Here is a 25,981-nt window from a genome sequence, read left to right on the forward strand (position 1 = left end):
TTAAAACTTGCTGAGCCAGCAGGCAGCCCATAGCCAGATAGGTTCTAACAAGAATTAAGATGCTTTAGCCCCCTTACTGCTAAAATATGCAATACATGCTCTTCACTGTGACTCCTTGAAATTTCCTTTTATGGTCTGAACAGGGCCTGAACAGAATACACAATCAGAGCACACTCCGAATGCCTTTGTATGATTTGCTAAATTAGCTGCTTGAAAATGAAAGGAACTCATTGCTCCGCAATAGATTACCATTAGAAGATACAAGACGTGGGATCTCTAAATGTCTTTTTAAAGCCTCAAATCAAATTCTTTATTCTACAGCACATCATAAAACATGCTTTATGCAAAGTAGCTAATAGAGGAAAGATTTATCAGTCTTTTCCATTCAAATGCCCTCCCTGCTGTTTCAGGGCAACTTAAACAGTGAAGGATGACTTAAGGACATATTCAGATGATTCAGATCTGGCAGGATCATATCACATGCATGGCATTATTAGTTTATTTTTGTTTATTTATTCACAACCCCAAGAAACATGCTTTGACCGATCCAGTTGCACATGCTTTCGCTCTGAATGAATCCGTCGCCGACCTCCCTAGGTTCTTCTGGCCTGCAGGGGTAGGGAAGACAAAACTCATTCCTACCTCTGTATCCTCCTGCGGACAGTGACAGGCAGCAGAGCCACCGCTGGCAAGTACCAAGTGGTGCCTTCCCTTTCATTAGCTCTGCAGCTGAATCACACTTTTCTGTTTTTATTGTGCCTGGCCACCCAAAAGCCTCTCATTGACCCCAAATTATTTGCTTGTTTGTGTAACACAGCTACTAAGAAAAGGAAGTCTCTTGGCTGAAGGATCAAGTTCAAGTCATCAGTTTTACATATTCAGAGATGAGCGTGGTCCAGGCCACAAAAGCAGGGTATCTTCATGTCAATTAAAAGGTTAAGGGAGATTTTCTTGTGCTCACGTAAAGAAAATGCATGACGGGCTCCAGAGGTGCAAAGTTCTATTTGTTTAGCATGACTCAAGTATAATAAGTACAGCTAGTTTGCACATTCATAAATGTGTACAAAGTTTACTCCAAACAGCAGTAAAGCTTCTCAGCTATGGGCTTTGTTATCTTCTATCAAAGAGTACATTCATTCAGCTGGCCTCTGTTTAAACATTTGCTCACTGTAAGATGGACTTAAATCCAAGCAGAATAAAACACCACTGAAAAATCTTACTAAAACCATTCAAACAGAGGTGGTATTTCCTTGTGTACCACACAGAAACAAGTATACAAGGACACTGGAGACTTTACAGACTACCAGAATGCCAATGTTAGTTTATTCAGCAGAATCTCAGATTTTCTGCCATTGATTTTTCAGCAGTTACAAGATGATGCATAGAGTGACATTTAAAAAAAAGTGCTTTGAAGCATAGATGAGTTGCTCATACACTCCAGTTTTCCTTCTTGCATCAACTTTGTCCACTAACATGTCCAAAATGTCCACGTCCATGTCCATTTTGTTCAGTCTGAGTAGCAAGACTGCAGTAGTTCATTTCACCTTCTGGCTTTTGCGTATTAAGGTTATTCTTCTGTAACTTTGCTTTTGCAGATGTTGCGGGGGAACATCTGCCTTCAAACTAAGATTTAAACATCCCCAGAAACATTTCTGTCAAGTCCAAGATATGCAGCGACTTACAGGACTGCTTCAATACAGAAACAAGGCTTAAACGTGAGATAAACACGACAGCAAATTTTCTTCAGCTTCTTAACTTTACACAATCACATCCCCTTTGGCAAGAGTACATCACCAAGCCAAGATGATCAAACATCCCCCCTCTGAGCCCCAGGCAACCACATCTCTCGGGTGCTGCACTGAACTGTTACACAAGCAGGTTATTCCTCAATAATTCACAAATTAAACCAAGGCAACATCCAAGCTAGTCCAAATAGCAGTGTCACTACAAGTGCTAACTCTAGTTAAGATTTAATTCAACTGGTGCAAATTTATGTGGCTAGGGACCAATTTCTTGGAACCCCCAAAAGATGGAAGGCCAGTCCTAGTGAAATCACAAGTAAAACCTTTCCATTTAAACTAGTGTGCTTAGATGTCACCTTTCAAGCCCACGCTGCTCATTCTAGATGAGGTTTTACAGATGGGGATGCTTCACCCTGTACTGAAGAGGACCATATGAAGCACCAGCACCCTCCTCCATCCCTGGTAAAGCCCTTATGCAACAGGGCATCAAATACACAGCACAGATAGTTGAGTTACCAGAGTTAAGGTGCAAACCATGAAAGAGGCTCCTGACAGCCCACAGGCAGAGGTAACTGGTAGATCATGTGCCCTCAAGGACATTTCTTTGCACTCACTTTCTGCTATCAACATGAACCCGGATGAAAACAAGCCAAGTTTCATTACAATCTAAAACGCTGAAAAGAGCTTTTAAATTTATGCTAGACATGCTGTTAGTAAAAAGAGTACAATAAACCACACTGTGCTGCTATTACTGATAAAGCAATACTAACTAGTTTCTAGAAATAGACAGAAATGGGTGTCATTTTGGTATGAAGAAGTTTCGTTACTGGAATTTGGCACAGAAACATAAGAGTTCAAACCCCTCTTTTCTAGTTTAAAGCTTCAAGAACAGCCTTTGCGAGGAGGTGCTGAGCAGGTCTACAGCATGGGCCGTAGGAGAACATCCAACTTAATATGGAAGTGTTTGGATAAGCTTTTCTTCCTAAGCAGTGACCCATCAGTCCTTCCTGAGACAGTCTCATAAGAACAGCAAGGAGCTCTGCAGAGAAGCCCTAAAGAGTTAACAGAGCTGTTTATGCAGAGACAGATGTGAAAGAACATAAAGCTCCCTTTGTACGTTACAGGAGCTTAACATCTGCTTTGCACAGCATAATCCCACTAAGACAAATGCAATATTCTACTCTCCCTTTTACATAAACAGAGACAAAAATAGACTCAAGAGCTGCAGTCAAAAATAAGTTGCTTAGATGAAGAAACCCCATCTTTTTATTTTTCAATATGACCTAGTAACTAAACTCTTCAGAGATATTATCACACACGAGAAAGTGAAGAAACTGCAGTCTTGTTTGCATCCCTCTGATAACTTACCAAATTCAAATACTTAGAGAGCAATTGGGATTTATCAGCTGTTTTTAAAGTGTTATCCCTTAAAGAAATACCCCTGACAAGCAGATGTACAACCGAAGTTTACAATACTAGATCTTTTTTTTTTTTTAAAACTAAACCCAGTATGTTTAAGGGACAAGCTCCATTTGGGTCCCATTCACCAGTAAGAGTTTACTAACATGACTACCATTAATCATCTGCAATAGCTATTTTTTGCCATGCAAGCCCTCCCCTGTGTTACAAAATCTGCAGGCGGGAGCTTACTCTAGCACAAAGAGACCTTACAACAGCAGCAGCGAGGACGGGACGCAGCAGACAAAAGTTCTGTTCATTGCTTGGGGTTTATTTTCCTTTAAACAAGCAAACAGCACACGGGGTACAAAGAAAGGGCATTTTACTTCAAGCCCAGAAGCAGGGAACTGGTTTTCCATCAGTCTACAGAAACTGCTTACTGTGGGGGCAGACATCCATGTCACAGAGACAAGTCTTCTCTCAAAGAAAGAAAAATTAGCCATTGCACACTGACCATGAAATGAAAGCATATGTTAGCAGGAATATAAACACACACACACACATATATATACATATACGGGCCTAGAGATTAGAGTTGATTCATATTTTATCTTCAGTGGAGCTTACAGTGTTCCCTAATACTGGTTTTGCTTTGTTTTTAGTTTCAGCTAATACAATTCAGCTGCTCTGGAGAATAAACCTAGAAAAAGGATATTTGATCTGTTTTAAAGGCAAGTTTTTAAAAAATGAGAAGAAAAAAAGAGAAACTAACCTATGGCTTTATACATGGATTTGACATGGGCTCAACTTGAAATGTGACAAGGCCTCTCTAAGATGCACGTTTTACAACCCCTGCAAAAAGGAGACGAGGGCAGGATATCTGCTAGGAGGAGAATTTCAAAGAGGGAGTAAAGTAACTGGCCACAGGAGCAAGGAAACAGCTGGAGCCCAAGTTAAGGCTTAGCAAGACCCCAAATTCAAGGGCTCACAGAAAAGGTTAGGGGAAAAAATTATCAAATGTACATTTGGACATGATAATTGCGGGCATAGCAAAAGTGTGTGGGGAGAACAAACAGATTTTGGAGCAGCAGAATAGAAATAGGAATTGTTATAGAAACTGTTAAAGCATCCTGGAGAAAGCAATGGAGAGAGAGTTTGGAAAAAGTACCATTAGCAGCAACAAAAAGACGGTAGCATGAGTCAGTTGGTCAAAGAAACTGAGCAAGAAGGAGTAAGAACCTGATGGAAAAAGAAGAGGAAAGGTTGCGGAACAAGGACGAAAAGCCTGAATGACAGCTGGCACTGTGGGCAAACAGAAAGGACTGGATAGGCACACATGGGATACGATCAGCTTTGGAAGAATGAGTAGATTCCTAGCAGATCTTTTCTCACTGCCAAGGAGTCTCTCTTATTCTTCTCCCTACTGCTGCTCCCTGACAAAAACAAGGTATGTGTAGAGCAATACTACTTACTGATAGCAGCACTAAATACTAATTAGTAATACTGCATGTATTAGTTACAGAATTAAAACAACAAGCACCTCTGGAATCATTCTCCAGTTTCTAACCCTCCAAATGAATTGCATAAGCCACTGCTTTATTTATTCCCTTTTTTTATATATATTTAATAGGAAGTTACATATAGAATAGTCCATATCAAAAATTAATATTGCACTCAAAAGATGGGAGGCAAAACTTTTTCTGAGACTTTTTCTCCTCTTTAAGCATATGCATTAAGGCAAAGTCTTTAATTACATGATCACAGAGCCAACTTTCCACTGGCCACCCATGTGTTTCAAGACTCCAGCCACTCGTGCCACAGAAACCAGGAGGTGAAAGAAAGGCCAGGAAAAGATGCAAACAAAAGATGGAGCTGGAGATAAAGGTCTTTGGCCCTTAGTCCTCAGCATCACAGGAGGATGTGGGGACAAGGAGGCCAGTTTAACAAAACCTTTCAGAGGCTCTTGCTAATCTTGTGCTCTCTCTGCCTGTAGGGGTCAAGCTTGACTATTTTATCAGTGCAGTACACTTCTAATCGCCTCTGAGGTCAGTGAGCACATTGCTCTGAACTTAAACATGTGGAAAATACAAAATATTCCAAGCAGAGACATAAAACCCAAACCTTATACTCCCTGATATTCTTTGTTTTAATCTTTGTTGGTAAAACTGCATTTGCTCATCTCCTTCATCCCTGAGAAACTATAAAAATACTGCAGCAATCACTGCTATAGGTTCCCAAGAAAATCAAAAACAGTGCAGAAAATGAGGCACGAAGGAGCTCTGTGTAGTAATGAGATTTATTTTGGAGGGGAGGTACAAAAGGGTTTACTTGCAATCTTTTTACAAAGTGGAAAATTATTTTCTCTGCTTTCCCCAAACACAAAATTTAAACTGCAAGTAACAACAGACAGAACGTTGCAAGAACAAGTCACATTATGAAAAACTTTATCATGGTCTGCTGGCTCCTATTCAAAAATCTCCAACATTTTGCATAAGGATTTCTGTTTTAACAACTGCATCTTCTCTGACTAAGACTCTGAGAGCCTTAGTCATAACCTGACCTAGTTCAGAATCACTGGAACATGAAGAAAAGACTCGATTATAAGACCCAAATCCTCCTTTGCACACTTTGCAATAAGCCCAGAAGAAAACACCATTCACAGCACTGACAGCAATGGGGACAGGGAACAAGCCAAGGAGCCTGGTCCTGCCATATAATCTGTGGCTGTGGGTTTAGGCTCTACATTAATCTCTTTATGAGAAGCCAAAAGTGAGGACATCATATTGGCTTACAAAATGTACGAGGCACCCGGCCTATGCATCTACAGAAAATAGCTAATCCGAGCTTCGAGTGCGGTTGTTGCTCTTGATCTGGGCAGGAGATGAGCTAGAGCAGCCCAGCGGCTGAGCCCATCACAACATGGGGAAGCATCAGCCTTTCCCAAGCTTTGGTCAGGGCAGAAGCAGCACGTGAGGCCTGACAGGCCCCGGGGGCTGCCGCATTGACTGCACTGACCTACATCTCCTCCTCCCCACCCTTCCTCCCTCTGGCCTTCTGCAGGATCAACACAATTCTGCTGCTCTCCATGTGATGCTACTAGGAAGGGACATCATCCCGCCAAATACTGATTGTTAAAAAATACGTATTTTTCATTTCTAGAATTCTTTTTTCCCTTTTTTTGGGAAGGAGTGGGGAGAGAAAGGGTTTCTACAACTCCATTTTATTCTTTCTGCCTTTATGCAACCAATACCTGACACATCATTGTCAGATCAAGACTATTTTGCTGCCATAACTAATAAACTTCAGGCATTCAAAATGTCAACTGCTAGAGGAAACTACAGAAATTAGAGGTTTGCCAGAAACAGGAAGAAAGGCAGAAAATGAGGTCTGAACCCATACAGCATATTTTTTACAGTGAAATTGTTATTAGAGGGATATTTTGCAGTGGGCTGCTTGGAACAACCTGACTTCTTTACAAGTTAGCCAGGAGAAGGACACTTCTCTTATTTGCACAAAAGCATCATATGTGCCCAAAAGGTTTTTTAAAAATTATTATTTCACCAAAATGTTATATTTCACCAATAAATAGCATACTATTAAAGCCTGCAAATATCTGGGCATTTAAGGTTTCATCCACACCATCTTTAAGGGAAAGAACAGAGAAGTACTGAGTGCATACAACACTCAAAAAATCAAGGATCTAGAAATTACGGACAGCCAGCTATTCAGAATATAGCTGACATGTCAAACTCACTCTGGCAGTGTTCAGTGTGACCCACAGATGCACTTTACCTTTATCACCTTTAGTGCTAAGAGCAATCCAAAGACAACTTATAGTTAATCCTTTATTTTTTTAAAACAATTCTTACTACTTCACATGGTCCTAGATGACTTTGTTGTTGCACTAAAACCATACACTCCTCTCGCTGGGTGCATTTTCTAAATAGTGACTTAGATCATTCAACAATAGATAACATTGAAGCACGGGTAGGACAGTTCCTAAGAACAGCATATAATTATGCAAAGCTCTCAACAAAGGCATTCACAGAGGACTCAGGAAACGGATTTTCATATGACTAGCCACCACAGTACATGTTACAATAGATACTGCAATAACAGAGTTCCCCTTAGTTACTTTGGTTCCTTGCACTAGATGTGTCACCTAGTCTTTTGAATGAACTAAAATTTATCATGAATTGAACAAAAGTGGAATGTTATATTTTCAGCTATTTTTAGGCATCTCTTACCCCTATACTCTCAGGTGACTGACATGAGGCTTTCTGAGCACATCATACCAAACTGACATGACTCCAAGCCTGGGCATTTTTCACAACCTGATATTCTTACCTGCAGATTTCAGCATTTTTCATTTGAAAGGACAAATGATACAGACACCTTGCCCAAACTCTTAAATCATGTCGAGATCCCATTTTTGGTGATGCAGTTGTTAGAATAACGCCCAAGATCACATTTTACATAACAGCACTTATTTGATGGAAGGAGAGAGAAGAACCAAACAACCAAATAGAGTACCTCCATTCAAAAGCTCCTTTCAGTCTATAAATGGTACCTTGGATGTAAGGTCCCGGTGGAAAATGCCTTTATAGTGAAGATAACTGATTCCCATGGCAATGTCATATGCCAATTTCACCCTCACTGTCCAGGGCAGATGCTGGTTACTGTCCAATAGCTGTTCCAGGTTACCATAGTTGATGTACTGAAAAGACAAAACAACATTGTAATTAATTTTTTAACTTGTTATCAGGAATGAATAATTCATCAGTTACTCATTAAAAAAAATCCACCTTTTTCTTTGCTGGATGTCTGCAGATCAAGAGCCTGAAATTGTTCCCCACCTCTCCCAGCGCATTCATTTTAAAGATATATAGGACAGCCACCATTGCATTAACTATAGTAGTTAAATACTGCAGTGACAGGTTCTTCAGAAACAACTACAATATGATATCACCCTCTCATTTCAGTGTGGAGAAAACAAGGCAAAAATGAAATGAAACAAGGCAAGAACAAGGCTCTCGGATATAAGAAGCCAAAGAGAAGACTGAGTATCTAGGCCTAGGTCATGGATCCTGATCAAGTCTTCAAATATCACTTTCCTACATTACAACAGCATCAAAGAAAAATATTACATATTGTTTTAAAGTACTATTTTTCATAACTTTATCTAGAAGCCCCAGTCATAAGTCTGTGTCCCACTGTGGTCAGTACTACAAACCAGCTCCATCAAATGGTAGCTTTCATGAGAAGTAGTTTACATGAAATGTAAAATTAAACAGATAAAAGAAAAGGTAAAACAAAGCAGTAAAACCAAGCAGCTTACTCTTTGGTTGTAGACCACGACAGTAGATACTCAGTGTTTGAGTAGCTTTTTATTTCACTCCCAACCCCAGTTCCCTCATTAGCCACAAAAAAAAAAAAAAAAAAAAAATGATAATAATAATTTAAAAAGCCTGCTCCAGAGGGGAAACCTGGCTGAGCTGGACATGATAACTTGCTCCCAGGCCTGGTCCAAATAGGTCCGACTGAGGCAGGCAGCATCAATTTTGACTCTCTGCACCAGACAGTTGTCTAACATGTTCTTAAGAGGATTTGTGCTTTCCTAGGACATTCACCAGAGCAAAACATTAAAATAAAACCTGTAGATGTAGGTATGCTTATTTCAGAATTTCTGAACACAGTTGTTCCTTGCAGAATTTTCTATCCGCGGCACAAGGGAGGGGTGACCCACATGCCATGAGCTGTGCAGGTTGCCAGTCTCTGCAGACCATGCAGGAAAGGGTGCAGAGGCTGGTGAGAGCAGTCTGGGAGCCAGTGCCCACCTCCTGGATGGTCCACAAAGACAGCTCCATCCTTACAGACAGGTCGTGTCTCTTTCCAAGCTCATCTGCTAATTTTGAAAACTTTTTTTCCAGCAGATTTGCAAGTTTTATGGGTGATTAGTTAACAGAGCTAAGCATTTGGGGTAGATTATGCACAAAATTTTAACTGTCACAGAGTTTACCAGGAGAGGGCATCACAAAGCAGCGTGAGACCTAACAACTTCCCATGGCTACACTGTACATCCCTGGGGAACGGAGGTCCTCCAAGCCCAGGGGAACATCCTACTGGTAGTCCAAGCTGTGATCCATGTGTCTCTCCTCCCTCGGAGGAGATTAGTCAGCCACTTTCACTGCCCTTTCTGGACCAGCCAGGAAGTTCCTGGGCAGCACGTGGAGACTGTGCACAAAGCGTTCTCTCCCTCAGCATTCGCTTTTCTCCCTTTATATATGAACCTTTGGCCTGATCACAACGTGCTGTCCCTCAGCCTTTTGTACTTGAGCAATAATCAAGGCGAAGGGCGAGATGAAGAGCTGCTCCCTTGCACTCGCACGTCCTTCTGAGAAGACTCACAACAAGCTCCTGTCGGGTCACCTTGAAAGCTGGTTTCAACTACCTGCTCAGATTAGGCGATGCAATCTCAAACTAGAAGGGTGGGATCCATGAAGAAGGTTGGGATCCATGAAATGCTCGATATTTAGCAGTTACTTGCGACCACTTGAAGACATTCTTTCCTTTTTTTTTGCATTAGACATTAACAGTGAAGAAAGAGTGTAATGCTAGCAGGAAAGGATTTCAAAACAAGGCACAGAGAAGAATTCTTCCTCCTTGTACTGGCCTGCTCAGCAGCTTGTGCTCAGTATGTATCATTTTGCACAATAAAATAGCTAATAGCCTCTTGCCAAAAATCCAGGTAAATAAGATTTCACAAATTAGTGATAAATGCTAAAATCCCTAGGACTGCTGTATGCCAAGCGCTGCAATTTGAGGGGTGGTTTCATTGGTTGTTTAGACTGGAAACTAGTAATTACAGGGTGGTTCAAGCCAGATATCCAAAATACCCTAGCTCTGATGTTTGATGTTTGCATGCCAGAAGAGCCGAGCTGCTCTGGAACAGGTTACAGGTTACAATCTCCATCCCCGGAGGTTCTCAAGACTCAGTTAAGGGCTGTAGCTAATCTTACTTAGTGCTGGCAACAACACTGCCTTCAGCTTCTCCAACTTTGATCTTTCTTTCTCTTTGCTTTTATTTGAATCCCCTACGGGAGCTAGATGACTTTCTACCTCAAGAAAAAAACACTGCTCAGAATTATTTGATTATTTAATCACAAGACGCTAGCATGCTTAAGGAAGAGAATGCCAAGAGATATCTACATTAACTTCATATATAGTTCTGACAACCCCTGCAACAGAAGTACTGCATGAGCAGTACTTCTTATCCAGTCATGTTCAAAACAGGGCAGTATTAACAACCCATAACAGAAGGAACAGGATCACCTACCTGAGTAACTCCAATGATAAAGCAACACTGGTCAACTGGTCAGTTATCTCAGGCTGTTTCCCCTTCCTGAGAGGCCAACAGAGCCTACATGTTGCACAACCACACTTGAATTAACTGGCAAGGGAATGCAGGGGGAAGGGGAACTGCTAAGCTGCTTTGAGATTCTGGTTTAGGCCATAAAACAATGTTAATTGCTCTGTGGTCAATTTTTTAATTGCTAATTTTAAAAAATGCAATCTGTAGGCATTTTGAAATACATACTGAAATGTGGCAACAGTAGTTAGCTGCTGTTTAGTTCCTTTTCAATAAAGTGGCCTATTGATTGGATCTTGTTCTCGCATTAGTTAAATACATCTAATATATTTACTGCTTGAGCATTCATCCAGTCAGATTAACCTGCAGTTGAGCCTTGCAGGAGAGTGGACCTGCAAGGACTGGATTCTAGCACAGGCTGGGCATGAACAAGTCCCACACATGCAGCAGGCCCCCAATTTCCCATTTATCCCACTTGTACTAAGAGCAACAGGTCACAAGTCACACACACCTCCATTTATCCCACCTGCACTAAGAGAAGCCTCGTAGGCTCCTACGAGCTGCAAGAGCAGCATCAAACTCTAACACATAAAAGCCCCTGGGCCTCCTAGCACAATCTATCACCTGGCAAGTGTTCAAACGTAATTTAAGATGAGAGTTCTGCTTTTGGTTCTAATTTCTAGTGCAATTCTGCAAAGCACAGCAGATAAATGCTCAGGTCAACATGGAGACTACGATTTTCCTACAGGCACCTTTATGGTTCTAACTGAGCTCAGATTTCAGCTGGCCTGCAGGCAATATTTGCATGCCGAGTCCTTAATTCTCAGGACAAATGCCATGCAGAGCTCAGTGTTCCCTCAGTGTCACATAAGTAATCCAATTCTTCCAGTCCTTCAGGCTGATAATGCAAAACAGCCGGCCTGATGGCCTGTTTTTTTTTCTGAGTCCTTCAACAATGTATTCATGGAGCAAACATAAAATTATAAACATTACTTCCTATTTGCCAGTGCAATTGAGGAAAAAAAAAAAATCTTGTTTTCAATGTTTTGTTTACTCTGCTGGTAACAGAAATGAGCTCTGTGGCTAAGAATATCCTAGGGGATAATAACAGCACCTTTCCCTAAGAGAAAATTAGATTTTATTTCGCCTCTGAAACATTTCAGTGCTGGTGTTTTCAGACAAAACCAGTAAGGTTACAGCACACTCATCTTCTCAAAGTGTTATTAGAGTGCAGCAACAACAGGCGTTACATAAGTGTACAGGCAATCGGAGGAGAGATCTGACGAGGCTACAAGAATGAGAGCAAAGGACACTACATTTCATAAACAGAGCTCGCAGCTCAATGGAGCAGTGTTCAGACCTTTTCCAATGCTGCATCATCAGGTTGCATTGGAACAACCACTTGTTATTCCTGTTGTAAGGTTTTTGTCAGATAGCAGAAGATGAATAGTCAGTTCATCTGGTTGCCAGAAACTAGAATTCATTGTTTTAGGTTGTTTATGTTTGCATTTACTGACACAACACCGCAAATTGAGAATTCACTTTAAAGACCCTGTCATTTTAACTCACAAGCAGCACTGTTTTCATACAAATTCGTTCATGGTAAGGGCAACTCATGCTTTTGCTGCTAGAGTGACCAGAAAAATCCTATTTATTCCATCTATTTTTGAAGGGCCCCCAAACCCTGTAAGGAAAGAGGTCAGCAGCCTCTTTGAAGGACAAGTTACCTGAAGCTCAGCCAAGCAGAGATGCTCTCTAGATCAGACTCTCAGAAAGGTTTCTCATGCTGTAGCTTTACACTACAGCACACTTAAAACTGTATAACCCTTTCCCACAAAATGGAGAGGATTTGGGATATGTTATGCTACACTAGGGAGAAAACTGCTTCCTGGCAGGACAACTGCAGTCACATTAACAGAGCCAAACCCAAGAAAAATGGAATGAGATGCTGCCTATGATGATACTTACAGTTCCACTTACATGCTTAATTTTAAAGGACTAATACAGAACTTAAATTTGCAGATTTTACCCTTCGAAATTCTAAATAAAGGCCTGAACACAAGAACATAAGAACTAGAACTTTTGGGGGAAAGATGCCTCAGAATTGTTCAGTTCCAGCATTTAGTGCTCAGAAATATGATGACATCAAACACCACCACGTTTGAGCAGGACGACAAAAGCAACTGTGGGTAATCTGCAATGCTGTTTTGAAAGCCAATGCTATTTTAATGTGTAGGTCTAATACACGTAAGTCACCAGATACTGCCCAGGAAAGAAAAAAAAGAAAAAAAAAAGTAAAGAAAGTGAAAAGTTGGCCTATTGTTTATTCTAGCTTGAAAGGTCACTGCTTCCTGTAATAAAAAATAAGGGGAAAAAAAAGAAAAAAGACTCCCCCCTATGGTAGCCTTAATATTGCCAAAAGCAACACACTAAGTGGTGAAGAAAAATAGGTGTCTGAGAGCTCATTTCAGATGACAGAGCAAATGAGATAAGCAAAGAGTCAGAGCTCTAGGGAGCAGGAACACTGAAAGCCAAACGTTTTGAGATAGCAAAGGATGAATGAATTGGTGCATCTGAATGAAGAAACCAGAGGAGCAGGAGAGAAGGGAAAGCAAAATGTGTGACTTATCTCCAGTGGGGAAAAGCGGAGAGATGCCGAAACAAAAGCCAGACTATGTAAGTTGGGCTCTGAAGGGAGTCCTGGCAAGCAAAACCATAACAAGGCAGACATGGGCAGTGAATGCACCGCAGCAAACCTTTGGCACTGTCCACAGGCACAGAGCTTAAATATTTGTATCATTCCTAATGCTGGAAGCACAAAGGAAACTCTCGTACCCAATGAGAGAACAGAGAGATCTTTTCACACATGCAGCTTTCTGCAGAACTAAAAAAAAATTTAAAAAATAATAAAAAAAATCAGCTCGTTTCAAGGAGGACACAGCCCAATCTTCGGTTCTGATATGTTTAAACAGGCATCTGTCGCACTCGGCAGTCTCTGAACGAGCACTTTGGCTTCTGGCTGCAAGACAACAAGTCAACCCTCCTGCTGCAGCCGGCTGCTCTAGCTACAGTGCGAGGCCTGGAAATTTCCTGGTGTTCCCAGCTGCTTTCATTGCCTTCGTCTGTGCAGAAGAGGACAAGCAACAGGATCCCTATGTCCAAAACTACAGTATCAGACACCAAAAGCTGATAAACTGAGCTTGACTACTCAATAATTATTTTTAATTTAGCTCCTAGACCTCTGCTTGTTAAGAAATAGAGTTCAGCAACCTGCAAAACCGCCTCCCCCAGCACCTCAGAGTAACAACTTTCTGTTTCCATTAGGCACCTAACACACTGATGGCACCAAACAAAATTAATTAAATATTAAAACAGAACAGGCTGGCTGTTTGATTTGGGCTGCACAAGTACATTTTTGGACAGCAGGTGAAGTGATGTTGCCCAGGAGAAAACCACAAGTACTGAAACAGCCAGAACATGCAGATGAAGCACATTTCAGAACAAAACTTAACTTTTTTTTTTTTTTTTTTAATATGAGAGACCAGAAAGCAAAAATAGCCAGTGACAGGTCAGGGATAAGAAAAAAAAAGATATATACATATCTTCCTCTCAAAGCAACTTCTTTCCTGCTTCTAGATTGTTGAAAACTGAACTGTAAGGCAAAGTAAATTTCCTGTTTGTACTGACTTGAAAGCAAAAAATTTTATGTTGTAATAAAAACTCTTTTAAAAAAAATATTAACCATTAAAGAATTAAAATAATCTTAAGTCTCATCTACTCATGGAAGACAGGGTGAGCACCCTGATGCCCTCACCACAGCACAGTTAGTCATCAGGACTCCGGAGCAAAAGCCAGAGATCTACCCTCATTTCTTCCACCAAGCCTATTGCAGCCTTCATTGATGATCTATCTCCTCCCTTGAGGAGGGCACATCTAGCCACAGCTTAATTTATAGGGACAAACAAGACTAGCAGGCACGGTTCAGGAAGAAGCTGTAATGAAAACCACTTGTTGCATTCAAACATGACGTGCAGGTATAGAAACTCACATGGCAAGAGTTGTTTTCCTTCAGTTCTCTGTATCCGCAGCTGTTACGGTCAGCAAGCTGGATTTATCCCTCTCCTGCCATTCCATTCAACCAAAATTTAATGTTCATTTACTTGTCTAAAGCTTAGAAACTTATTATTGTAAACAGGAGTTCAATTGTAGGCACATAGCACCAACACACTACTGCAACCTTTTGTCTATGAAATTAGGTTTGTGGACTCCCTTATTCATACCCAGGCTTGAAATAATTCAGGAAATAAGCTAATTTGGTTGGAACCAGAAAACACTTGCAGTATATCGGTGCAGACTGTCCTTGATGACTATTTTCCTGTAATTATATTAGCAGTAAAAAATAGAAAGCAAAGAGGTCCTAACAAAAGCCACATTTATAATCCATGTCTTCATGAGCAGAAGGCTCCGTCCACGACGGCATTTTGAACACCCAAGTTCTGCCTAGAAGCAAGCTGGAGCCCCTGGCAAGTAGTCTCTTAATTAAATAAACTTTGTCTTACTCTCTCCACAAAGATATCAGCACTAGCAACCCACAGATAATTGACCTGCAAGATAAAAAACATCTTTGAATTGCTTCTTAAAATCTGTTATATAGGTAGAAGGATCTATTCAGTGCAAGGGTTGTAGCAAAGAAGGATCTCTCACTACAAAATTTGTTCAAATTCTGTCCATGGAATACAGGCTTTGGGTAATTCTTGAGCTTTTCAAAGACAGAACACTTCTGCCGTACCCTAATGTCCCTTAACATCTGGGGGTGCTCAAGCACTCTATCAACAACTATAAAATCCTCTATTAATAGCGTGCAAAAGCAAACATTACAGGAATTTTCTAGTACAGCTCATTTTCTGAATTGTTTGGATGTCTGATAGTTAAAACTAAACGAAGGAAGTGAAACTACAAAACACTTGTTAATTCAAGTGTATGTTTCCTGGGGCCGGGGAGGAGGAGAGGGGAAGAGAAAGTATTACAAACAAATAGAAGTTACTGGAAAGTGCACATGGAAAACCCCAGGCAAAAGACTGCAAGGCTTAGAATCATCCTTATGCATCATTCAGTCTTCTCAGTCCTATTTCCAGGATATCAGGAAGCAAAAGCAGAAAAAAAATGCAGGAGTTAAAGTTAAGAACGTTCTTTTCTGCTGGAGACAATGGCAAATGGTCATGGTTACAACTGGCACCAAAACACTGATGTACATACATGCATAGAGTATGTATATATATATACACACACAAAAATATATGCATGCATATTAAAACACTATTAAACTTGTATGTGTGTATGCATATTCAAATACATCTGTCTCAATGAAAATTTTAAAAAGTGTTCTTCAGGCACTACCAAAGACTCAGAAATAAAAAAGTTAATGATTGTTCTAAAGAGAAGGGAAAAATGAATCAAACCCATATCAATATATACTCTACACTGTTAAGAGGGAAAAAAAAAAGCACAAGTTTAACTATGGGCTCCTAAAATCATACCTAGGTATTTAAGAAAATAGCTAGAATTTGAGATTTCCACATCCAGAAGTTCTCACTGAAACAACTGGTTGCTCTTGGCTTCTTAGCATCTAGCCACCTGCATGAACAAATATAGACTGCGTGCCTGAAGGTAGGCTCACATTTTCAGAGTCTCAGCTTCTGTCTTTAGATGCACATTTCTTCAGAGTCTCTGATTATAGTACTTCAACTTCTGTACTTTCTTCTCTATGACAATCCACCCTTTTCTCCTTGCCAAGCCAGATCTTGCAAGTGCGTCCCATGTCCCTGGGCATTCTGGCTTCTTTCACTGCTTGTCTCCTTTTTGGTTTAAGCACTGACATGTTCGTGAGAACGGTCCCCCATGTATTTAATTTCCCTGCTTGCCACCATCCCCAGCAGGCTTTTCTCTAACCAGCACTTCCTTGGTGAGATGGTGCCAGGACCAGCTCACAGCACCACAGGCCAAAACTTCTCTTAGCTTCGGTTTCCCACAACTGAACATTTTACTGGAGCTTTCTGCAGTGCAAGGACGCACCTGAACCCTGAATTATTCAAATTCTGCCCATCTACAGGCAATTACTCCCTTTAAAAAGCAGCAGCTTAGAGGACTGGTCAAACCAGAGCATGCACACTAGAACCAGAAAATACAAATACTGCATTACAAAAGCAGCAGCTAAAGCTTTCTCTTGTCCCCAGAATCACTGTTGTGACAGGTAAAGCAGCACTTACCCTATCCAAAATTCCCTATCCAAATTTCCAATTCCAAATTTCCTATCCAAAACAAGCTATGCCACAAGAAATGCTGCAAAGTTCAGGCCTAACTTGGTGGATCCAACCCAAACACCACCTTCAAAAATCCTCCATTCTTTACTTTTTCTCCTAAGCCCTTGGTCTTTGATCCCTGCACTCAGACAGCATGGCTAGCTTTCCCTGAGGAAAAAAGTAAATAGCCATGAAATGTAGGGAGAGAAAAAAAAAAAAAAAAAGGAAAACAGATCTAAGTTAAATAAAGTTCTTTTCATGTTTTGCAGGAGCGTGACTTTAGATATTTAAACACTTGGACTGGCAGTGCTACAAATCAGACAGACCAAGGTGAAGGTCCCATGGAGGCCTGTAGCAGTTTTGCTGGAGAGAGAACTGAAGGGTCAAAAATACCACATATGCCACCACATCAGGGTGCAAGAGTATGAACTAGAGCTGGAATTTCAGCCAGAACACTAAATTTCCTGCCTCCTGTCATTTAAAGGCAGGCCCCCTTGTGTGATTTTAAATGGACTTTTTTGGTAAGCCAAGCATATCAAGCTGTGTTTAGGACTGAAGTCTTTTTTCCTTTTAACCAATTCACAAAAATATTTGGTTCCCAAGGAAAACAATATAAACAAAGTAAAGAATATGTACTTTGTTTTAACTTTTATGAAATAACTTCACTGTCTTAGACACGCTGTGCTTTTGTGTTAGAAAATAGTTCCAGATCTTCAAGTTATAGCATAAAGTTTTAACCGTATCAAGTTTTCTACATACCTATACTACCTTGCCTAGTCTATACACTTTTCAATCCTGCTGCTGTACTTTGAGCAATCTACTCATTACATATGCCTCATTCAGACTTAACTTTGCATCCACTGATGCACACAGGCCAGTCAGGTTTACTTCCACTTTCAAAAGCCTAACTCTAATCTAATCCCTAGTTAATACTATGAGTACATGCCTGCTGCTTATAGGATTTTCACGTGTTTCTTGACAAGGATCAGTGTGTTTAGTAGGGGGCAGAGGAATGGATTTTTTCAAATCTGCAGCTTGGAAAGCTGGGCTATATCTCACCTGGAAAGTGTGAGATATATTAAGCCCTTCATAAGTGGATATCTCAAGTGAGAGATGTGTTGTATTGCTATCAACAGAATTAATTCTCTGGAAAATGGATCTGACTGAAGATGCAATAGTATGATGCCTTGTACAGCACAAAGGGAGGAGGTCTGGTTATCCAGCATCAATCTACTGAATAAACTCTGAGCAATTCTTTATTAAATTAGAAGCTGAATGAACTGTTAAGGCAAAACTGAAACTGATGGTCCACACACTGGGAGGACTGCACAAAACTGAAACCAAATATAGCTCAAACGCTGATATGTATTTTAGATTTTTTAAATTCTCTTGTGACCAATAAAAGGAGAGGAAAGAAAGTGTTAGCACTGGAAAAAAAAAAGCTCTAAGCAGTATTTTTAATTTCATTTTAAGAGAATGTTTTTAAAAATTTGCAATTAAATGGAATGCCTTAGCTCACCTTAGACATTACAGACTAGCCAATTCTTCCAAACACCTGAGGGTTTTTCCTGCTGTGTTTAACCCCTGCTTGTGCTGTCATTAATATTTATCTTCTCTTGCAGCCCTCCACTGAGATTCTTGTCACGAAGGGCGAGTGCAGCCAGAGCTGCCCCACACAAGGCTGCCCTTCTGATTCCTTCGACTCCACGTGAATGGCTTTGCCTTGACCCTGCAGCAAGCATGGGCAAGACTTGTCTCCTAATGACTTCTGTAAAGGAAAAGGCAATGAATCCAAGGATCCATTTTAATAGAGGAAATAACACAGATGTGCGCTGGCCTGTACTCAACAACAAAAGCGGGGAGGAAATAAAAGGAAGAGGTTCTCCAGTTTTATACCATTGTGCTTTCTAGCAAGGTTCGCCTTCCTAGGGCTAAATATATTTAGTTCTAACACTGAAACCCACCCTCGGAGCAGTACAAGGTAACTGCAGGTAAATGGAGGACCTGATCCCTCCAAAACTGCCCGACAAGGTTCAGTTCTCCTTCTGGCACTTCAGGTTTATACCTGGAAAGGCCCAGACTGCCTGTACATATCACAAATTCCAGCACTGCTCCCAGTACAGTGCCACTGTAAGAACTCCTTATTTTCCTCCTCAGAGGGAAGCACATTAGATTAATTTTTGGCTATACAGAACACTATGAAAAAAATCCAAAGTTGGGGGAGGCAAGAAGAATAAGGCATACAAGCCGAGATTTATTACAGTATTAATCCACAGGCCATGCTATTCAGCAGCTCAAAGATCATAGGGATCAATTTAATCTGCAGAATTTTCACATACTTAAAGTTCTTACAAAGTTTAAACAGCAGTTCTTGCGCTGCATCCTACAGCTTCGAGGCATTGAAAAATTTAGGTTGCCTGAAATCTGACATCACAGTAGACTAAATCCATTTGTCAAAGCTGTTTCAAAGGGGATTCAATCTTCTTGCATTGCTCCATACCAGGACTCAGTCCTTTAAAACAAACATGTTTAGGACAGACAGATTTCTTCTCAGAACAGCCAGCAAAAAAAATCTAAAATCAAATTTGTACAGTTGCTCATTTCATTCCTCTAAAAGATCACAGAGGACCCACGACACCGTAGAGCTAACAGTCTGTCATTCTGCCCAAGGCCCTCACTGTTCTCAAGAAAGTTGTTTTATGTATGCAAATGAGATGAACTAATTTTTGGACAAAATCTGAAGGGAGAGAAAGGATTAAAACATCCCACTCCATTTTTTTTCATTTGTTCATTGTCTGGAGTTTTCTTTTTTAAAATGCTACTCTGAGAAAGTGCCTACATTTCAAGAAGGATTTCAATATGTCATGATAGAAAATGAAGCCTTTTTTGGCTAATGAAAAGCACACTATGTTGAGGAATACAAGCTGATCTGGAAGCTTTTATCCATATGGCTTGGCCATACACATGCTCAGCAATGAAAAAAATGAGTTGCATGTAGGAAGTAACAAAAATCTGTCCATTATTTGCAAAGAACACCTGCCAATATCAAATTCCTCCATCTCAAATGGATTTGGCAGTTACTAAAGATAACTGCATGGAATATATGCAACAATACATGTAGAGGTCTCTGTCCTATGCACTTGGACCTTTCAAAGCAAAGACTTCCAAACTGAAAAGATTCACCAAAACAGAAGTGCTTTTGGTGAAGCAACAGCAACTTTCACATCTTAGGTACAAAGTTTTTGAAAGAAATAATCACATTATACCCTGGTATGGAGGGGGAAGAAGTCTGAAAATTAATTCATCTTATATCTGTTTTTGCTAGAAATGTGATGGTAGTGTGCAACAAAAACCACTATATCTAAAAGCACGAAGTTTAGAGTCCCTTTATTTCTTTTAATTTCCTACTCTGCCACCTTTTCTATAATTTTCATTTTCAGTAACCATAACGTTGAAGCTAACCAACTTGGCACTACAGCTGTTCTCTCTTTTGGGGACCACTGCCAGAGCCACCTTATCAAGGAACTCCCCCTAAGCTGGAAAGTGGTACCACTGGCAAGGAATCACTCCCAGTACAGGCAGGGAATGTTTGTGGAATGACAGGTAATAGCAACTATGGTACTAAAGACAATAAGTTATCTAGGGTTAAGAGGCCAGCCTGTGTGATTACCAAAACTGACTTAAATATTTGCAGTGCTACTAGAGTAACACTAAGTTTATTCAAACAGTATCATGGAGTGGCAATAGGGATTCCCATGTGCTGTTGGCAACAGCAGGAAAGGGACAGGGAAAAGAGAGTGTTCCTGAACTTTTTCCAGTTCTCAGAATTGCACAACTGCCTTCTGGAAGGAAAGGCACAACTGTTCTTTGATGCAATGTAAAGGTTTGGGATAAGAGACTTAAGCAATGTCTACCTTGTTTTCCCCATTTCAGGCCAAAAGCTCTGCACAGGTGGATACATAAGAGCAGAGAGGAGGAAAAAAAAAAGAGGGAAGGAATGGAAACATGCTTTAGTAAAATGTTTACTAATGATAACAGAAGCTAACAGAGAGCTGTCAGGAAAGCAGTCGGAAATCAGGAGATTTGTAGCAACTGGAGAGGCTTGGAGAGGCCCACAACATCAGGCAGCACTGCAGACTCACGTAGCTACAGAATCAAGTCACAGAGTGAAGCCTGCAGATCAGAGCTGAATACCAAGAAAGGAACACACAGTTCCTGGCTTTACAGAAGGTGAGCGCAGCAAATCTGTGCCCACCAGCATTGGTAAGGTGGTCTAAAGCCCACAGCTCATGTGAGCTGTGCACCTATTAGAAAATCTGCTTCACTTCCCCTCAATGTTTCTTAGCTACATGCTCACAAGGACAGAGGTGCCTTCCAGCCTAAACCATCCTGTGACTCTCAGGACAGATACTGAAGCAGTGTAAAGTTGTGGTGTTGTAGCTGCTGGTAGGAGAACTTCAAAAATGATTCTGGACTTTCAAACTCTGGATTCAGAACATGGCCAAAGTCCTGGTACAGCCTAATTAAAAAAATTCCATTCTTCCTTTTTAAAAAACCAAACCAAAACAAACTGCTTCTTGACTAAAAACAAAAGCCACTTAGAGAACAACTAAAACATAAAATGCTGCCAAAAAGGGAAAAAAAAAACAAGGCCTACAAACTAGTAACATTTTCGAGTGAAAAACCTGCTCTGCGTGTTTGAGCACACTTGGCCTCCCACATGCTTAAATAGGTAAGGAGAAAAAAAATGCAGCACTTCTAACTGCCTCTTTCTTATGCCATGGAAACATATACATACAAATAAACATGACTTACCCACACCCCCTCAGCCAGTAGTTAAGTCCTAACCCTTTTGCTTAGCGATACCATCAACTGCTCTCAGCCTAAGCAGAGCTTACTTTCTTACTATGCACAGCCCATGCCAACAAGTCATACTTAGACACCTTTCAAAACAGGTCCAGCACAGGCCAGAGCAAGGAAGGTTTCTCCTTGCAATGACTCAGAGGCCTATTGAGCAACTGGCCTTGGAAAGAGTCAAGTTGGTTCTCTGAACAAGTGAAACCCTGGCAGGAGGCCCGGGAGAGCTCTTCGTGCGGAGCAGGGACACGCTCAGCAGGAACTAGGAGGAGACCACCTCTTTGGACCACAAGCTGAAAAAAGCCATAAGCTAATTTTGCTTATCCTCCTGGGCTATATTTGAACGGGTGACTCACCACATACATCTTACCAGTAATTCCTTCAGCCAGCCATTTTGGCCTCCTTCTCTAAGCTCCAGAGGTCATCTGAACTCAACAACTTTCACTGTTCACTTAGCTCAAATGCCACTGCTGGCAGGAAATACAACTAATTCCACCCCTGGAACATAAGCAGCTCTTAACATTTTAAAAGCTCTGTGAAAACAAAGAACAGCTACTACATTATACAAACAGCGTGTAGATTCCCTACAGAAGCTATATAGGATGGACCTAAGTAGTAGTTCTTCCCCCTGTTGAAGGCATCAGATGTTTATCTTGGTCCACACAAGACGATCATAAACCAGACATGCACTTTTATAACATGCCACTAAGTCATTCTCTTTCTCAAATGCTTGTAGTGACTTTCTGTAGTATAAAACTTCTTTGATGTCAAGATTTCTGGAATACTTTGTGTAGTTTTCAACTATGAGAAGTTAGTCTTTGAAGTCTTTCATAGATTCTGCTTGCCAAGAACTCCAAAATAGCTAAGAAAACAGGCAGCAAATTTACTTCTCTGTGAGGAAGCATCTGGGAGAAGGTTTCAGTTCCTTGAGTTTCTGGGTAGGGAGGGATGTTTAAACGGCAAGCAACTGGGAAGAGGAGGAAAACTGCACACTATGAGGAAGATATGCCAAGATTTCTAAACTGAAACATGTTGAAGCTTCATCTCTTCTAGGACACCTTTAGTGACTAAGAGGGCCTTTAACCTCCCTGTTTTAATTGATCATTGGATCAAGAAATATAAAAGGCACTGTTAGCAGAGCCTGCCTGAAGGACTCGTTCTCCCACATAGGCTGAATCTTACAAATATTTGCTAGAATTGCAAATGCAGAACTGTCTGCCCAAAAAGCAAATAAATTCACTGCCACATGAACACCGGAGTCGCAGAGTTGCATATGAAAATTATATACGAAAATGGTGACACAGCATCCTGAAAATTAAACGCTTGGTCTACATCAAATCTTCTCATTATGTAATAGTTATTGGCATGCATGCCAGGAACCTGTTTTAATTGCTACTTAGTAAAATACATGCTACCACTTGTGGGTTTTCTTTGTTTTTTTGCAAGGGGGCAGGGCACAGAGGAGAAGGGCTGATCTTTTAATTGTGTAATTGTGTGGTTCTACGAGATAGAAATTGTCAGAAATATTTTAAGTTTACAGAACAAAAGGGTTCCCCTCAATCTGCACAAAGCAGAATGAACAATTTTTTGATTTTGACTGAAAACAAGACTATTAATGAAGAAACACTCCTTTTTTTTTCTCTTTTTTTTTTCCCTCTCTTTTTCATGAGCAGTTTAGAATGGATTAAACACAATCCAGTGAAACTTCGTGTAAGACTCACATGAGCTGAAAGCCTAGTTTCTCATTTGCTACCTAGATCCTAGCCAGGGTGTACGGTCAGTGCAGTAATTTCTTTCTGGAACCCTGATTAAACTTTAATCTTGGTAATATCCTAAAGAAGGAGATGGTAAGGACACTAATATCACTTAAGCAAAATATTCTTGATTCATCTGTGAAATGTGCATGCACTCAGTATAAAGGTAAGGTAAATGACTAAGATTTAAATACAGTGTAATGTCACTGAAAGAATACCAGTTAGGCACAGCTTAATCGTAATTTACATCTCATTTAGAATGTGAGAATTTTAGGTTCTGTGTTTTTTTTTCATCCTAATAAGTGTTTATGAGAAGAAAAGTAGTACAAAGTCTATGACTGACATACAATTCTGAGGCCTGATTCTTCAGTCTTTCTATTGCAGAGCAACAGAAACGCTTATGATCAAGTGACATGTCACTATAAAACCCAAAAACTACCACTCAAGAGGAACAACAATTACAGAATCTGTCCCAAGAACAGCTTCATATTGAGCAGTATATCATGAAATAATCTTACCTCAGTAAGTGCGTGCAGCTGTCCTTGATGCACACAGACACCCATAAACCTATGAGAAACAAGAAAAGAAAAATGGTTTGGGCTTTTTTTTCCTCCCCCTCTTTTTTCTTTACTATTTTTAAATAATGAAATTGTAGGATAATAAAAAGTACTGACTGTGCCAAGAAAGGAAGGGAAAAAAAGAAAAAAGAAAACCTGGACTCAGAGATAGTGCATAGCTCAAGCTTTATTATTTTAAAAGTCTCACCATAAAACAATCCCGTGCGTACACAACAGCACATTTTGAATTAGCCGTTGAAGAGCACAGGTCACAACTCACAGTGAAGAGGGAGTTACTAATTTGATTATAATCAAAGGCCAGAATATAATGATTTATGCAAAAAGGGAGATTCTGAGAGTTCTCTCTGGTTCAAGATATCTAAACAAATAATTCAGTGTTGGTTGGTTTGCATGTTTGCATAAATAGCAAATTCCTTCCATTCTGCATTCTGTTTACTCAGTGTAAGGATGTTTCTTCTTGTCCCATTCCTAACCATAGGAGGGTATATATGTGCAGCATGTATCCTTCCCTTCTCCACATCAACATGTTCAACATTTAGATAGGAGCAAATTTTTAGAGCATCCTATATTCATAGATTCCACAGAAGTTACCCACACTGCATGATGCTCAGATTCCTGCTGTTAATATTGACTATTAAATCACTGTTAATAATGACTGCCAGCCTTAAATTGCTCTATAGTGACAAAAAAGCACAATACATAAGAGAATAATTGAAAGTGCATCTCTGTCATACAAGTTGAACTCCTACATGACAAAATGTGAATATTAAGAGTAGACAGTAAGTAAAAAGTAAAAAAAGTTCAATAAAACTTAATCTATAGACACCACAAAGCCTTCGTAGCTCCTCCCTGCACAGTTAAAGCATTGGTTGCTTTTAGGTTAACTATTTTTCATTGCATCACTGAGATTTTAGTCTCAATAGACAAAAATATATCCGTCATTTCCACAATGTCCATAAATTTCCAATTTGCAACCAAGGGGTAGAAATGCTTGATTTCATTAAATGTGACAGGCCAATCTTGCAGAGATCCATTTGAAGGCAAGAACCTTTTATATTTTCAAACACTTCTGAATTTAGAAACAAAAGTATGCCAGAGACACGTAGTACTAGTTAAGCTAAGCTGTTTTTGAAGCAATGAATGATCCTCACTGTTCTCCTGGCTAACAGCTGACTGGTAAATTACAAGCAGCCCTAGCAAAGTAATAATAGTAATGTCCTTTGCATAAGCTGAGCTGTGGGGTTTTTTTAAATTACCAAAAAAGAAGCAGGACTTGGACTTTAACTCTGTTGTGTGCTCTCACCTCAAATAATAGTTTCTCCCAATCCTATATGTTCGTCTTCATGGAAGAGATGGTGCAAATACAGTAGTCAGTGCAGAACAAGGCAGCCCTACAAGGTGCTTTGTGGGGGGAAAAGCGATATTTTTGGCTATGCCACCTACACAGAATATGCTGCTTCCAAGCTTCGTTCTGTAAAGCAACTGCCTTTAAATAATTTTGTAAACAAGTTTGCAAATTAAGTCTCCTAAAACTAAGAAAAGGCAACTCCTCCAAAGCAGATTTTTTTTTCTTTTTGCACAATCTCTAACTGTAAAGAACAGTGTAACTAGCTATTCACAAGCAAAAAAAATAAATAAATTTTATTTCCAGTTCTACTGTTACACAAGTTTTGAAGTGGTGAAAATAACATTTTCACCTTACAAATCCTACCGATTATACAAAGTTAACCCAATACTGCAATATTTTTATTCAACTAGAAACTAAGGCTAATAAATACAAATAGTTTTTCATCTGTATAGCACACTTCCTCTAGTAAAGAGGCATTACATCACAGTAACAACCCAGCTAACAAATATCTGAATTACAGTAAACCTTCCTTACGTAGGATGTTAAGCCAAACTGCATCTGGTCAGCTGAAATTTCAGATTGAAGGGGTGATTTTTTTTTTTTTTTTTTTTTTTTTTTTTTTTTTTTTTTTTTTTT

General features: G+C 40.1%; 1 protein-coding gene across 1 annotated transcript in view; it reads right to left on the reverse strand.

The window, feature by feature from the left end:
- Nucleotides 1–25,981, reverse strand: part of TESK2 (testis associated actin remodelling kinase 2) — a 62,830-nt gene that overhangs the window by 13,972 nt on the left and 22,877 nt on the right. The window contains exons 3-4 of the mRNA XM_026033514.1: nucleotides 23,938–23,986; nucleotides 7,711–7,857 (exon numbers count right to left, since the gene is read on the reverse strand). Coding sequence (XP_025889299.1) covers nucleotides 7,711–7,857; nucleotides 23,938–23,986 — 196 coding nt within the window. The remainder of the gene's footprint in view (nucleotides 1–7,710; nucleotides 7,858–23,937; nucleotides 23,987–25,981) is intronic.

The sequence above is a fragment of the Nothoprocta perdicaria genome, unplaced genomic scaffold (assembly GCF_003342845.1).
Source record: "Nothoprocta perdicaria isolate Ctin4 unplaced genomic scaffold, notPer1 scaffold_0, whole genome shotgun sequence".
Taxonomy (NCBI): Eukaryota; Metazoa; Chordata; class Aves; order Tinamiformes; family Tinamidae; genus Nothoprocta; species Nothoprocta perdicaria.